The sequence below is a fragment of the Protopterus annectens genome, chromosome 12.part0 (genome assembly GCF_019279795.1).
Source record: "Protopterus annectens isolate FY-2018-M chromosome 12.part0, PAN1.0, whole genome shotgun sequence".
NCBI lineage: Eukaryota > Metazoa > Chordata > Ceratodontiformes > Protopteridae > Protopterus > Protopterus annectens.
Genome location: NC_056746.1, coordinates 803,097,928 through 803,111,371, shown reverse-complemented (window position 1 = coordinate 803,111,371; position 13,444 = coordinate 803,097,928). Strand labels below are relative to the sequence as shown.

The following is a 13,444-nucleotide window of genomic DNA, read 5'->3' as shown; positions in this document are numbered from 1 at the left end:
TATTACATAGGAAACCAAGTTGAAATACTATATTTGTATTTTATTTGGAACTACAATGGCCTACAGAGTGCAAATACCCAGGAAGATTGAAGAAGGCAAAATAGAAAATTAAGTCTTTCCATTAAGTCACCCAGTGAAGATGATGACTTTTATCTCTGGTCCATCTTACTGACAGACCACTACTCAGTACTCCTGAAAACCCATTAACCAGTTCTACCAGCTAACAGAAGTCAAGCATTATTCAACAGGGTTCTTATACATTGCTTGACTCAATGAAGTACTCATCACATTTTGAAACACATTCTGCAACCAAATCATTGCCATTGAAGTGTGACAGGTTAACGCAATGTTGTTGTTGCTTATGGTAGCTTAAAGTTACAGGAAGATAAGTAGCACATTTCCAACTACCTATATATGTGATTAATTACACTGTAGCGTCTTAAAATAAAGGTAAACTGCTAGATGTATATGGGCACTGGAAATTATATGTTTGTCTTGTTGCAACACAGTGAATGGCAGCTTCTCAATATGTATGGTACACATGACATGTACAACAGACACAGCTTTTTACTGATGCGTAGAAGGAAATGCCTACTTATATGCTTGGTATGAAATCTACAAAATGCTTTAGTTTCTCAAATTGTATTTACATACTACATTATGTGTAACTAAGTTACTTGGTTCAAATGGCCACTTTACAAATAAAAATTATGTGCAATTTGTACTCCAATGTTGTGTAAGTATCCTTGCAAACAACGTGATGTTAATGAAGACTGTTTTCCCTCTACAGCCACACATTTATTGTCAAGGCCTCTGACAGTCCTCTACTGATGTTCTCTCTCACAACATCCATTCATTCTTATTCAGTCTGTACCAGGTGTAAAAGCTCCCTAAGAAGATGTGCTTGTAGGTAATAAGTGTCCAGATGCTCCAGTACCATGCCTCTATACTACTGTTTGTCTCTTGTAGACCACAATACTTGAAGACCTTATATGGCCTGCATACCATTAATGCTAACGTAGAAGGTGTTTTTGTTTTTTCATTTCTTCTTCTTTTAATGCTACCAAGGATAGTCCAGTGTGTCACATTGTTCATATCATCAAACCCTGGATGTGGCGCTCTCCAGGATGGTTCTTGTTGGTTATGCTTAATTGGGAAGATACTCTCTTATTTCCCAGTAAATATTTTTGTCATGTCAAATATTATTCAAGATTTCTTGATGATATTTATATTTTGTGGGAAGGCGAACAAGAAATGCTGCAACAATTTATTAATTTCCTTAATACTAGTAGTGATTATTTGAAAATTATTTGAAATTTACATATTCTCAGAATAATAAAGGCTTACCATATTTAGATACCCACATTCACTATGAAGAGGGTGCAGTCTATTCTAAAATACATAGAAAAAGCACCTTCTCTAATAGTTACTTAGCCTATAATAGTTTTCACCCACCCAAAGTTAAACATAATGTTTTTAAGGGTCAATGTATCCGTGCAGCATGCATGGTTTCTAATTTTGAAGATATGAAAACTGAATTGGAATACATTAAAAGTTTATTCATCCAAAGAGGATATCCTAAAGACATGTTGGATGAAATAATTATATATGTTACAAATCAGTGGAACATAAAATATAGACCATTATTGGGAGCTGGTGACATATCACTTAATTGTGATAATAATTCCCCTATGAACATACCTATTTCTAATTTTCAGAGATTATTTATATTACAATATAATTTAGGGGTTGATCAGATTAAAATAATTATTTACAAATTTTGGCATTTACTAAGTAGTGATATAAACTTAGTCAAACTTTTGGGAACCAAACCAAACTTTATATATAAAATGGGTAGAAATATGAAGTCTTTGATGCAACACAGATATACTGAGAAGAAAAGAAAAAACTTTTTGAGTAACACTAATAGAAGTAGTAAATGTGGATTTTGCAATCAATGTAAATATATGTCTTTGGAAAGTAAGATAAAATTACAGAATGGATTGAAATCTAATATAAGATGTAGATATGGGAATTGTAATACAAAAAACGTAGTGTATTTAGCTAAATGTGACAAATGTCCAAGTTTTTATATTGGAAAGACAGAAAGATGTCTTAAAAGACGTATATATGACCATATCTATAGTATTAAGACTAAAGATAAAACGAATGCTTTATTTTGGCATGTAGACATTAAAGGTGATGACCATTATTTTACTTTCAGTATTCTTGATACAATAGAAATGGACCCTAGAGGTGGTGATATTAAAAGTTTACTAGCATATAAAGAAACATGGTGGCAAATATGTTTAGATGCCACCACCCCTCCTGGATTAAATGATTTTATATCAACTAAATCGTTGTTATTATTATAAAATGAGATCATATGATATTTATATATTTATATATTTTTATCAAATTCCAGTAGTTACTATAGAGTTATATTAATAAGTAAATATTTGATTAGTTGGATTTTAAAAGAAAACATTTTTTAGAGGAAAATGAAATAGCCCATTTATCTCTTTGTTGTCCCTTGAGTTACTATTAAGTAATGTAATTATTAAGTAATGTAATTATCTGTTTAAGAATATATTAATTTTTACATTCTCTATCATATACATTTTTTAATAGAATTTTTTATATGTAGTTTTTATACATAGTTACATATATTTTTATATATTCTTCAGGTTCACTAACACATTGATAGTTATCCAGTATATTATTATTTATATTTTGTGTGTTTTTGATAAATCTGTTGTTTTGTACGAACTATGTGTTTTTTAACAGATTTTTTACAAAAATATCATCTGTTTAACATATAAATTGCCCAGCAATATATTTATAGACATCTTCACAGATTATAAAAAAAGTATGAAGTTGTTCTGAATAAGTCTGAGAATTCTAACAGTTTGGCATAATGAATTTTAAATATTTATATGTTGTGCAAGTATGGATTTATTTATTTGTTTATTTAATAATGTGTATGTGTATCTTTAAGATGGGGTGAGCGTTTTTGGTGCCAAAAAGATTATTTAAGTAGCGGAACAGCTAAATGCTATAGTTGTGATGAAGACCAGTTAATTATGGTTGAAAGCGCTTAACTCTGTTTCGTTCACTAAAATTTGTTTGTTTTTACTGCTTGTTGTATCAGTTCGTGCTTTGTTATAATAAACTGTGGAATATAAGATCATTTGGCAGTCATTGGCACTTATTGGTGGTTTCCGAAGGTATTTTTGATGGTTCTTGTTAGGCCAACATATGTTCCCACAACTTCAATAATTAGTAGAAATGCCTATGCCACCAACTGTTTTGTTTTCATCTATGAATGGCCTGAATTGCTTTACAAGTTTCTTCCATTGCTACTATAGCCTCAGTATTTCAGAAACATGGAATCCACAACCCTTAGTTGTCCCAGCAAAAGTCTTACATAACCACTTTGTCTGCTACCCTTTCAAAATCTAACAAAAGGGAAGATGGCATCAGACCTGTGTGTTCACACTCTGCCATTCCCAGCTGTGAGGTGAAGCAATCATAAGTGCACATGGAAAACATTACCCATCTATGAATGGCCTTAAACACATTGGTCACCTCTCAGACCAGGCTGACAGCTGCCTGCAAACAGCTGATGAGGTAGGGATTGTCCCATCAATGACCAGCAGTTAGGAATTCTAGAGCAGCTCAATTAGCCATGGTGGAGAGCACTAGTAGAATCCCCTTCTTTAATAATTGCCATAATGAGGACAATTTTACAAGACATATAGCTGTGGACATATAGCATTAGATAGGTCTTCCTTTGTAGTCATCAAACTATCCTGCTTAAAGAGCTGTTAAATGGTAAGGCTTGCATCACCTGTCTGATCTTCCAGTCTATGCAGCCTGAAAGACCTGGCATGGTGGCTTCATGATGGATTCCACTTCAGCTCTGAGTTTATTCAGCACATGACAGACCTCCACAACCATGGCCTCTGGGCTTTCGCAATGTGGTGCTGAAAACCTCTGCTCTTCCATGCATCCTTGATTTTAGTTTGAAAGTAACAACACAACTCAAACTTTTCATTCACTTTACCAGTGCAGTACCAAAAGTGTCTGTTATTACTGTCACATTACAAGCGATAGACCTTTTTTGTCTGTAATTATTCGTGTTTGGTTCCGCTGTGGCGACCCTTAACCGGGAAAAGCCGAAAGACACAAACAATTTTTATACTGGCTGAAACTGACTATTCCAATGTAATTTAATATCACTATATTCATTGGCTACCAATCATACAACCTATGAAAGTAAGAAAAGCAAAATAAAACACAGTGCCTATGTCAGACTTCAAATTAAACCTACTTTTATTAGCTTCTGAGGCAGTAAATAGAGCCATTCACAAAACCAGATGGTTAATCCACTCAGTTTTGGATTGAAAACCCGGTTGAGCACTCAGCAACAGCAACTGATCACTAACAGAGGATGAACAGGTAAAAATATGAGTCATACAAGTAGTTTGAAAATGCAATATTAGTAATAATAGACTAGCCACTAGTGCAATGCATGACAGGAAATGTAGTCTGTGCCACTAAAAAGACTAATAGAAATTGCAGAAGAAATACTACAAGTAAAAAAATGCCTTGCACATTGCTGTACTATCGCACAGCAAGTCTTGAGGGTTGCATAAGGTACAACAGCCCTGTCATAGCCTAGTGCAGGGCCCCCAGTGACAGCAGAGTACTGCTGTCTTGGGGACTTGAATAAATTCATTTACTGAGGTACACAGTGCTGAGAATCTCAGGTTTCTTGCTTATTTGATATTTGTGAGAGTTGTTTTATTTACAACGGATTGCTGGATGTCTCATAATCCAGGATTCATTAAGTCTTACAACTTCAGTGTAAATTCAGCATGTGTCATTCCTGAAACCTGTAATGGTATTACTTAACTCAGCACTGCCATTTGACAGGGTACCACAACCTTTAACTATAGGGCTTAGCTGATTATTCTGCTTTGGCTAGTCCAAACACCACAGATAACAGTTGAACCTTGCTGCCTCACAACGACCTGACAAAATTATGGTATTCCATATCAAAGTATGTAGATATTGCTGATTTATCTGATAAGGAAGTGACAACTTTTGTCCAATACAACAAATTAAACCTCAGAAGTGACTATATATATATATATATATATATATATATATATATATATATATATATATATATATATCTACATATATACATACATACATATATATATATATATATATATATATATATATATATATATATATATATATATATATATATATATATATATATATATACATATACACATGTATATTATATATGAAGTGAACTATTTTTTCTTAATCGTGTAATAAATGGACTAAAGATGGAAATTAATGCTGATTTCTTCCAAACTGATGCAGGATTTCTAATTTATACTAGAATGATTATTAAAAATGCACAGACACATATTCCTTTAATTTTGTGCCACTAAAAGAATGGCACAAAGCAACCAGCTCCTCAGTTTTTGCCTGTTGATGCCTAACAAATATATACATTTACTGTGGATCAGATGATAAAAAACTTCTGGCCTATGGGCCTGTTTGAAGCTCATAATATCTCAATTGCATGATCATTATTAGAATGAAGAATAGTTCACAAGAAAGCAGCAACACAATGGGTGATGCTGCAGATATGCAATATGCATGTACCTGATGGAATTAGCTGAACAAGGAGCAGTATACTTCCACTAGTGAACAGCAAGGAGGCGCTGGCAGCTCGCCGGTACCCATAAATTAGGATCACCCAGGAAGCAATGTAAGCAATCACTTCAGTAGCTGCTGAATAAAAGCTGTTGAGATAAGGATCTCCATTCAGGTTTGGAGTATTCAGGTTTAAACCATAGTATGTCATGCTGATAACTAGCCTGCAGGAAAAACAAAACAAAATTAGTTACAGTAATGTGAAAAAATAATTAACATTTGCATCACCTGTATGTGAAGTTTGATTCTTTTACATAAACATTGAAACAAACTGAAGCACAGATTGTTGTTAGTTATTACCATAAATTAACAGCAAATACGACGTTAACTGGCGTCTGGAAAGGCAAATGTTCCACCAAACTTTACATTTTAACCTTTGTGTTGTAAGCACCATGCTGAAAATATAATGGTGATAAGATGTGATGGATAAAGTTCAAGGAAAGTACAGTTGTGTACACTTACCATAAATGTTTGAGTGTATTCACTGTTGCAGTCATTACATTTGGGTAATCCGCTGGCAAGTTGCCCTCAGTCGGCCTGATTAACAAAGTCTTGGGTCCTGCGTCAGTTGCTGTCCCTTCCTCCATGACGTCAAGTCGTCAAGGGTATAAAACATGCAGCCGACGCCATTACATCAGTTATTCTTGCCCCAGATGTCAGGAGCCTCCCAAATGAGGAGCAATATATATCTATATATATATATCTATATATATATATATATATATATATATATATATATATATATATATATATATCTATATATATATCTATATATCTATATATCTATATATCTATATATATATATATATATACATATATACATATATACACACACACACATATACATATATATATAAAATGAAAACACACAAAAATATACCTCCAAACAAAAGCAAATGCACCAAAAAGGTTTTTGAGCATAGTAAAAGAAAGTAGAGGTATAGTAAGAGAAAAACAGGGGGCTGGAGGAAGGGTAACCAGGACTGCAACAGTGAATACACTCGAATATCTACATTTATGGTAAGTGCACACAACTGTACTATGTTCATCGTGTTGCACTCATTACATTTGGGTAGATTCCCAAATCTATGGTTGGGAGGATGGATTTATACAGCATTAGGACTAGCTATAAGGCCCTGCAAAACAGCAGTGGTAAAGCCAGCTCTGGATTTAGAGAAAATTGGTAAATGATAATGCTTGGTGAAAGTATGAACTGAACTGCAGGTAGCAGCTTCTAGAATATCCCTGGTAGGAACACCTCTGAGAAAGGCTGTTGAAGTAGATGCCGCCCTGGTGGAATGAGATCTGATCCCCTGGGGAATAGGTTTTCCATGGTGCTTATAACAGAAATGAATACAATGGCTTATCCATTTAGAAATGGTTTGCTTTGAAATAGCCTTCCCCTCTGCCCCTGCAGCAAATGCTACCAGCAATTGTTCAAATTTTCTTCGAGATTTGGTCCTGTCCAAGTAGAATCTAAGTTGTCTGTGTACATCCAATGAATGCAGAATCTGCTCCCCCTTGTTCTGTGGATTGGGAAAGAAATCTGGTAAATGAATGGACTGATTAAGAGCCACACTGGATACCACCTTGGGCATGAATGATGGGTTGGTCCTGAGTGACACCCTGTCCGCATGAAAGATGATGAAAGGCTCCACTGCCATAAGGGCCTGTAATTCAGATATACTTCGAGCTGAAGTGATTGTTAAAAGGAAGGCTGTTTTCCAGGAAAGAAATTTTAAGTCTGCAGTAGCAGCTGGCTCGAAAGAAAGTAGAGTGAGTTTCTCCAATATAAAGTTAAGGTCCCAGGCAGGGGTAGGAGCTCTCCTGGGTGGACTCAAGTTTTTGGCCCCTCTGAGATACTGCTTTAGAAGAGGATGAGAGAAGAGGGGTGGGTTCTGTGTTGTAATGAGCTGAAATGGCTGAGGCATGGATTTTTAAGGAAGAAAGAGACAGGCCCTTGTGAAGCATCTCAGTTAAGTATTGTGAAATCTGAGGTAAATTGGACACTGCTGTGCTCATCCCTTGAGATTGATTCCAGGCACAGAATCTTTTCCACTTGTCAGCATAAAATTTTCTAATACTTGGTCTTCTCGCCTCCAAAATGACATCCATCACAGGTTTGCTGAGGGATGCTAAGGGGGAATTTAAGTGATTAGCCACACTGCAAGATTCAATGTTTGGAGATGAGGGTGCAGAATTTGGTTCTCCTACTAAGACAGTAAGGAAGGTGTCTGAGGCAGGTGCCATGGAGAAATGTGTGACACACTGTGCAGGCCAGTGTTGGTGAGGCCAGTCTGGAGCAATCAAATAATTTTTGGTTTGTCCTGTTTGACTTTTAGTAGAACTTTGGAGAGCAGAGACAGAGGGGGAAAGGCATAGACTGATAGGTTTTTCCAGCTGAAGGACAGAGCATCCACTTTCCATGCTTTTTTGTGATGAGTACTTGTGCAAAATTTGTCCAACTGGTAGTTCTGGGTTGAGGCAAACAAATCTATGTCTGGGTTCCCCCATTTGCATGTCAACACGTTGAAAATCCATGGTTCCAGTTTCCATTTGTGTGGGTCCATGAAATTTCTGCTTAGTTCGCCTGCCAGAACATTCTGTTTCCTGGCAGGAATTGGGCTTGTAGTTGTACTTGGTAGCTCAAGGCCGTGTTCCACAATGCCATGGCTAGTCTGCAGAGGGAGTAGGAATGTGTACCCCCCTGCTTGTTCATGTACCACATAACCATGGTGTTGTCCGTCTTTATCAGCAGTTGTCCTGGATGAAGTAGGTCCTTGAAGACTGCCAGTGCATTCTGTACAGCTAGCATTTCTTTTTGATTGACATGAAGGTGCATCTAATTTGGGCTCCATTTGCCCTGAATGCACTTCCCTGCCAGATGAGTCCCCCATGCATAGTCTAATGTGTCTGTAGTTAGGGTTTGGGTGGCAGGGGGTGGTGTGAATGGCAGTCCCTTGTTTTGGTGGCAGGCCTCTGCCCACCATAGGAACTCTAGGCGCAGCCAAGGTATGATGGGAATCATTGTTTTCAGGCTGTGACAATGTTGGCTCAATAAACTTTTTAAGTACGACTGAAGTTTACTCATATGCATATAGAATTAGAAGAATGCAGGAGGCCATGAACCCCAAGGTTTGCAGTATTTGCCTTGTAGATAGCAGGGTTTTTGTGGCCACCTGTTTGAAGTAAGTCACCAAATGAGTTTGCTTTTCTGGCATAAGGAAAGCCATCTGGGCAGTTGTATTCAAGCTTGCACCCAGGAATGTAATTTTTTGAGAGGGTACCAGTTGAAATTTCTTTCCGTTTATGGTGTACCCTAGACAGGTTATAACTCTTTTTACAAACGCCAGATGTTTTAGAAGAATGGCCTGGTTTTCTGCCTGAATTAGACAATCATCCAGGTATAGATATATTTGAATATTTCTTTGCCTGCAAAATGCAATTACTGGAGCCAGGCACTTTGTGAATACCCTGGGCATAGTAGACAAGCTAAGGGGCAGTGCAGAGAACTAATAATGCAAGTAGCCTGCTTTGAAGTGTAGGCATCTTCTGCAAGATTCCCTGATTGGGATATGCAGGTAAGCCTCTTTTAAATCTAGAGTTGCCAACCAGGCATCCTTGCCTAGCATAGGAAGTAACTAGTGAAGAGTCAGCATCTTGAATTTTGGAATGTCCACAAAGGTGTTTAGAGTGGACAGGTCCAGAATTGGACGCCATGATTTGTTTTTTCTGGGTACCAGGAAAAGTCTGGAATAAAAACCTTGTCCCTTTTCCTCCTCTGGTACTAGCTGAATTGCCCCCCATGTTTAGGAGGGAAAGTACTGGTTTCTGAGCCTCTGCCCACTGATTTGGGGGCAGGTCTGGCCACACATTTGGAGTTGGCAACATGTGGAAATGAAATCCGTATCCCTGGGACACTATATTTAAAACCCATTTGTTCTGGGTTATAAGTTGCCAGTTGCTTGAATGAAGAGCCAGTTTTCCCCCCAAAGGGGTGGCTAACAGGCAAGTGCTTGGTAATTTTAAAGGGAAGTCATTGAGACTGTTTACCATCAGGTGGTGCCTTATTGTTTCCAGATTTGGAAGTGGAAGCACCCCATTGCTTACTTCTGAAAGTCCCTTGGGACTGAAACCTGGTGCTTTTGGAATGTCTGGGTTTGGCTGGAGTGGCTCTGGAAGGAGCTGGAAAGGACGAGTTCTTAGTAGGCCAGTGCCTACTAAATCTAGGAGGTTGTACTTGTAAGAAATCTTTTACAGTTTGCATATATTTAGCTTTATCTTCCATCTTTTTTAGAACTTCTTCAGCCTTATTGCCAAACAGGCAGTCCTGCTGTAAAGGAGCACCCAAAAGTTTTGCTTTAACATGATCAAGCAGTGATTGCTCCTTAAGCCAAGCATGCCTTCTAAGCACAGACCCAGTAACAGCAGCCCTGCAAGAGGCCTCTAAAGAATCAAAACCACATTGCAAAGTATGTTTGCCAACTTGTTCAGCTGAATGCAATAAATCCTGTAAATCCTTATTCTGCACACAGTCAGAAATAAATATCATTTTCTGTTTAAGCAGTCCCATAATATGCTGTTGATATTTTAGCACATGAAATTGACAGTTAAAAGCCTTGATTGCTAAGGTTGCAGAAGTATAAATCTTTTTACCCCATCTATCCAGTGCCTTGGAGTCTCTATCAGAAGGGGTAGGATTTTTAGCAGTAGAAGCCTTAATGCCTTTGGGACCCTGAGAAATGGTTTCAGGGTCCGGAACAGGATTCTTGAAAAAGAATTTGTGGGACTCAGGAACCCTATAGCACCCATCTGGTTTACTAGGGGCTAGAGGCAAGGAATCAGAGGCCATACTGGATTCCGAAAACACATCGTCAACAATGTCTAGTACAGGAGGTATAGCCAAAGGCCTATGCTGAGGAAGAAGGAAATCCCTAAGCCTCTTTTTGGATTCAGAAAAATCCTGACTATCCCAGTGGAAATGCTCCCTTAAGGTATGTAGTTTCCCCAAAAGAAAAATCCTCAGGCGGAGAGGCAGAGGGAATGGAATCCTCTGATTCAGAGTCCTCATAAGTAGGTATGGACAAATCCAGATCATTAGAAGAGTCAGAAGAAACAGAGTCCTGTTCAGAAGATTCATAGTCAAGTTCAATCCTAAGCCTCTGGGGAGGGAGGGTTGACTACCCCTGATTAGAGTAATTAAATCTTCAGCCATTCTGATAATTTGTTTTTTAGGCACAGAGGCCTGAACATGTGGCCTGGGTATTGGTTTTTTAGACATAGATCGAGATTTAGGCCTTAGTACTGAAGTTGGAGTCGGTTTAATATGCAAGTCTGTAGGCCTGAATACACACTCAGAAGCCGGTGCCTGCTCAGCGGCTCTGGACCCATCCAAGGTAGAGATATCCACGGGTTCCACATGTAAAGCATCTCGCGGCATATTGGACTCCGAATGGGTCTCAGTAAAGGTTTGTGAATCAGACGTAGCAGGCATCAGGGGCTGCGAAAGCACCTCACTGAGTACCAGCGAATTGGCGACTGGCTTAGGAGAAGCGTCATCGGCAATTTTGGACCTCAACGGCTTGTCACTGTCTTTTTCTTTGCGTTTTTTTTCAGTTTTCTGGTAGTCAGATGGCTAACTGACATCATTTCTGGATAATTAAACCGAGAGCCAAAATATTTAGAAGCAAAAATGTAATGACGATGGATAGTACACTGATTAAATAAAGCACAAAACCGACAGCAAGGTACATCATGGTCAGGGCCTAGGCAAGGAATACAGTACAAATGAAAATCCTTATGGGGTATTTGCTTCCCACAAGTAATACAATTATTAACTTTTACTGACATTGGTAAGGAGCAAGAAAAAGTTTCCCCAATGGGGTACTTAGCTTTTAGTTGAAAACTTCAGTTCTGAAACTCAAACGAAAATTTCAGGAGTCGGCGAACTGCTTCTGCTTCGGACACCGTGCAGCAAGAAAGACTGATGTAATGGTGTCGGCTGCATGTTTTATACCCCTGATGACCTGACGTCATGGAAGAAGGGACAGCAACTGACGCAGAACCCAAGACTTTGTTAATTAGGCTGACTGAGGGCATCCTGCCAGCAGATTACCCAAATGTAATGACTGCAACAGTGAAACACGAATATCCAAGAAATCTGCTTCACTACATTTCTGTGAGCTTTAAGATATAGTTGGCAATGAAGCAGCCATTCTGACTACTTGAGTCTAATGAGATGAAACCTTCTCCTTGTAATTGATTTCACAAAAGCATCCTACTTCATACCATAAAAGAAGTCATATACGCTACTGAGAATATCAGAAATCAAATCAAGAAAAATTGGTAAAAATGTATTTTATAGACAAAGGAGGTAAAAGAGAGAAAGACAGTTATCACCCAACAGGCACTGTGCTTATTTCCTTAGGGAGCACCTTGCTTTGTCTCTAAACAGGAGATCGTGCCTACCTATAACCAAGTCCCAGCCTATCTCATTCTTCAGGTTCTGGGGTCGATGGCTGCATCCATCCAATAGGTTCTCCAGGCCAGAATCCACATGCTGGTGCTCCAATGGACTCTACAGTGCAATGCTCTCCTTGCCTACATCCAATGTCTCACAAAATTGGAATTTCCAAGGTATAAAAGCATCAGCTATCTTGGTGCATTCAGACCCAGGATCTCCTGTTGAGGAGACCCTTTTGCCTTCCTCTGTCCCAAACCATATTGACCACAGATGCCTCCCTGTTGGGGAGGCATTTCCAGGGAAGGATGGCCCAAGGCACTTGGACCCTGTTAGAGACCAAGTTACACATCAATGTCCTCAAGATGAGAGCAGTCCTCCTGATGTTGCAAGCCTTCCAGGACTTACTCTCTCTTGGGGCGGTAACTGTTCAGACAGACAACATGGCAGTGGTTTGGTATGTCAACAAACTAGGGGGAACATGATCTTACCCTCTGTGCAGAGAGGCCATGAGAGTTTGGGAATGGGCGATAACCTCAGGCCACTTTCTTCTAGCAATGCACATCCCTGGAGAATCCAACATTCTAGCGGTCAAGCTGAGCAGGACCATCGTGAGTCCTCTCAAGTGGTCCCCAAATCAGTCTGTGGCGAGCCGGATCTTCAGCAGATGGGGAGCTCTGTGCTGTAACCTGTGTCTCAAGACAATCACAAGTGCAGCACCTTTTTTGCCCTGATCCCCCCTCCCGGGTAGTCCCCCAGGGATGCTCTAACTCATAACTGGCCATTGGGTCTGCTTTACACCTATCCTACAATCCCCTTCATTCCCAAAGTTCTGCAGAAAGCACGGTGCCTGAAGGCTCAACTTATCCTCGTTGTCCCCTTTTGGCCTCAGCAGATGTGGTCCTCCCTTCTTTGGTCTCATCTGAAATATCCACCTTGGATATTAGATCCGGCTCTGGATCTTATTTCCCACCCAGGCAGGCTTCCCCTCCCAAAATGGAGTCCTTCAGACTGACAGCCTGGTTCCTCCAGTTCCAGTGATCATCAACCAGACCTTGTTCCCTTCCCTGTTGAAGGATATTATTTTAGCTTTAGAGAAGCCTTCTACTAAGAAAGTCTACCTCAGCAAATGAAAGAGGTTTTCTATTTGGGCTCGCCAGTGGGACACAGATCCCTTTCTGGCCCCCATGGCGGCCATCTTATCCTTCTTGTCTTGTCTCTCTCACCAAGGAGCGAGTTTTT

At 39.0% G+C, this 13,444-nt stretch overlaps 1 protein-coding gene across 1 annotated transcript in view; it reads right to left on the bottom strand.

Annotated features, from left to right (window-relative positions):
• The window catches only part of LOC122816215 (solute carrier family 22 member 5-like), a 517,081-nt gene that overhangs the window by 227,615 nt on the left and 276,022 nt on the right, over nt 1-13,444 (bottom strand). Inside the window, exon 6 of the mRNA XM_044088962.1 lies at nt 5,692-5,906. Coding sequence (XP_043944897.1) covers nt 5,692-5,906 — 215 coding nt within the window. The remainder of the gene's footprint in view (nt 1-5,691; nt 5,907-13,444) is intronic.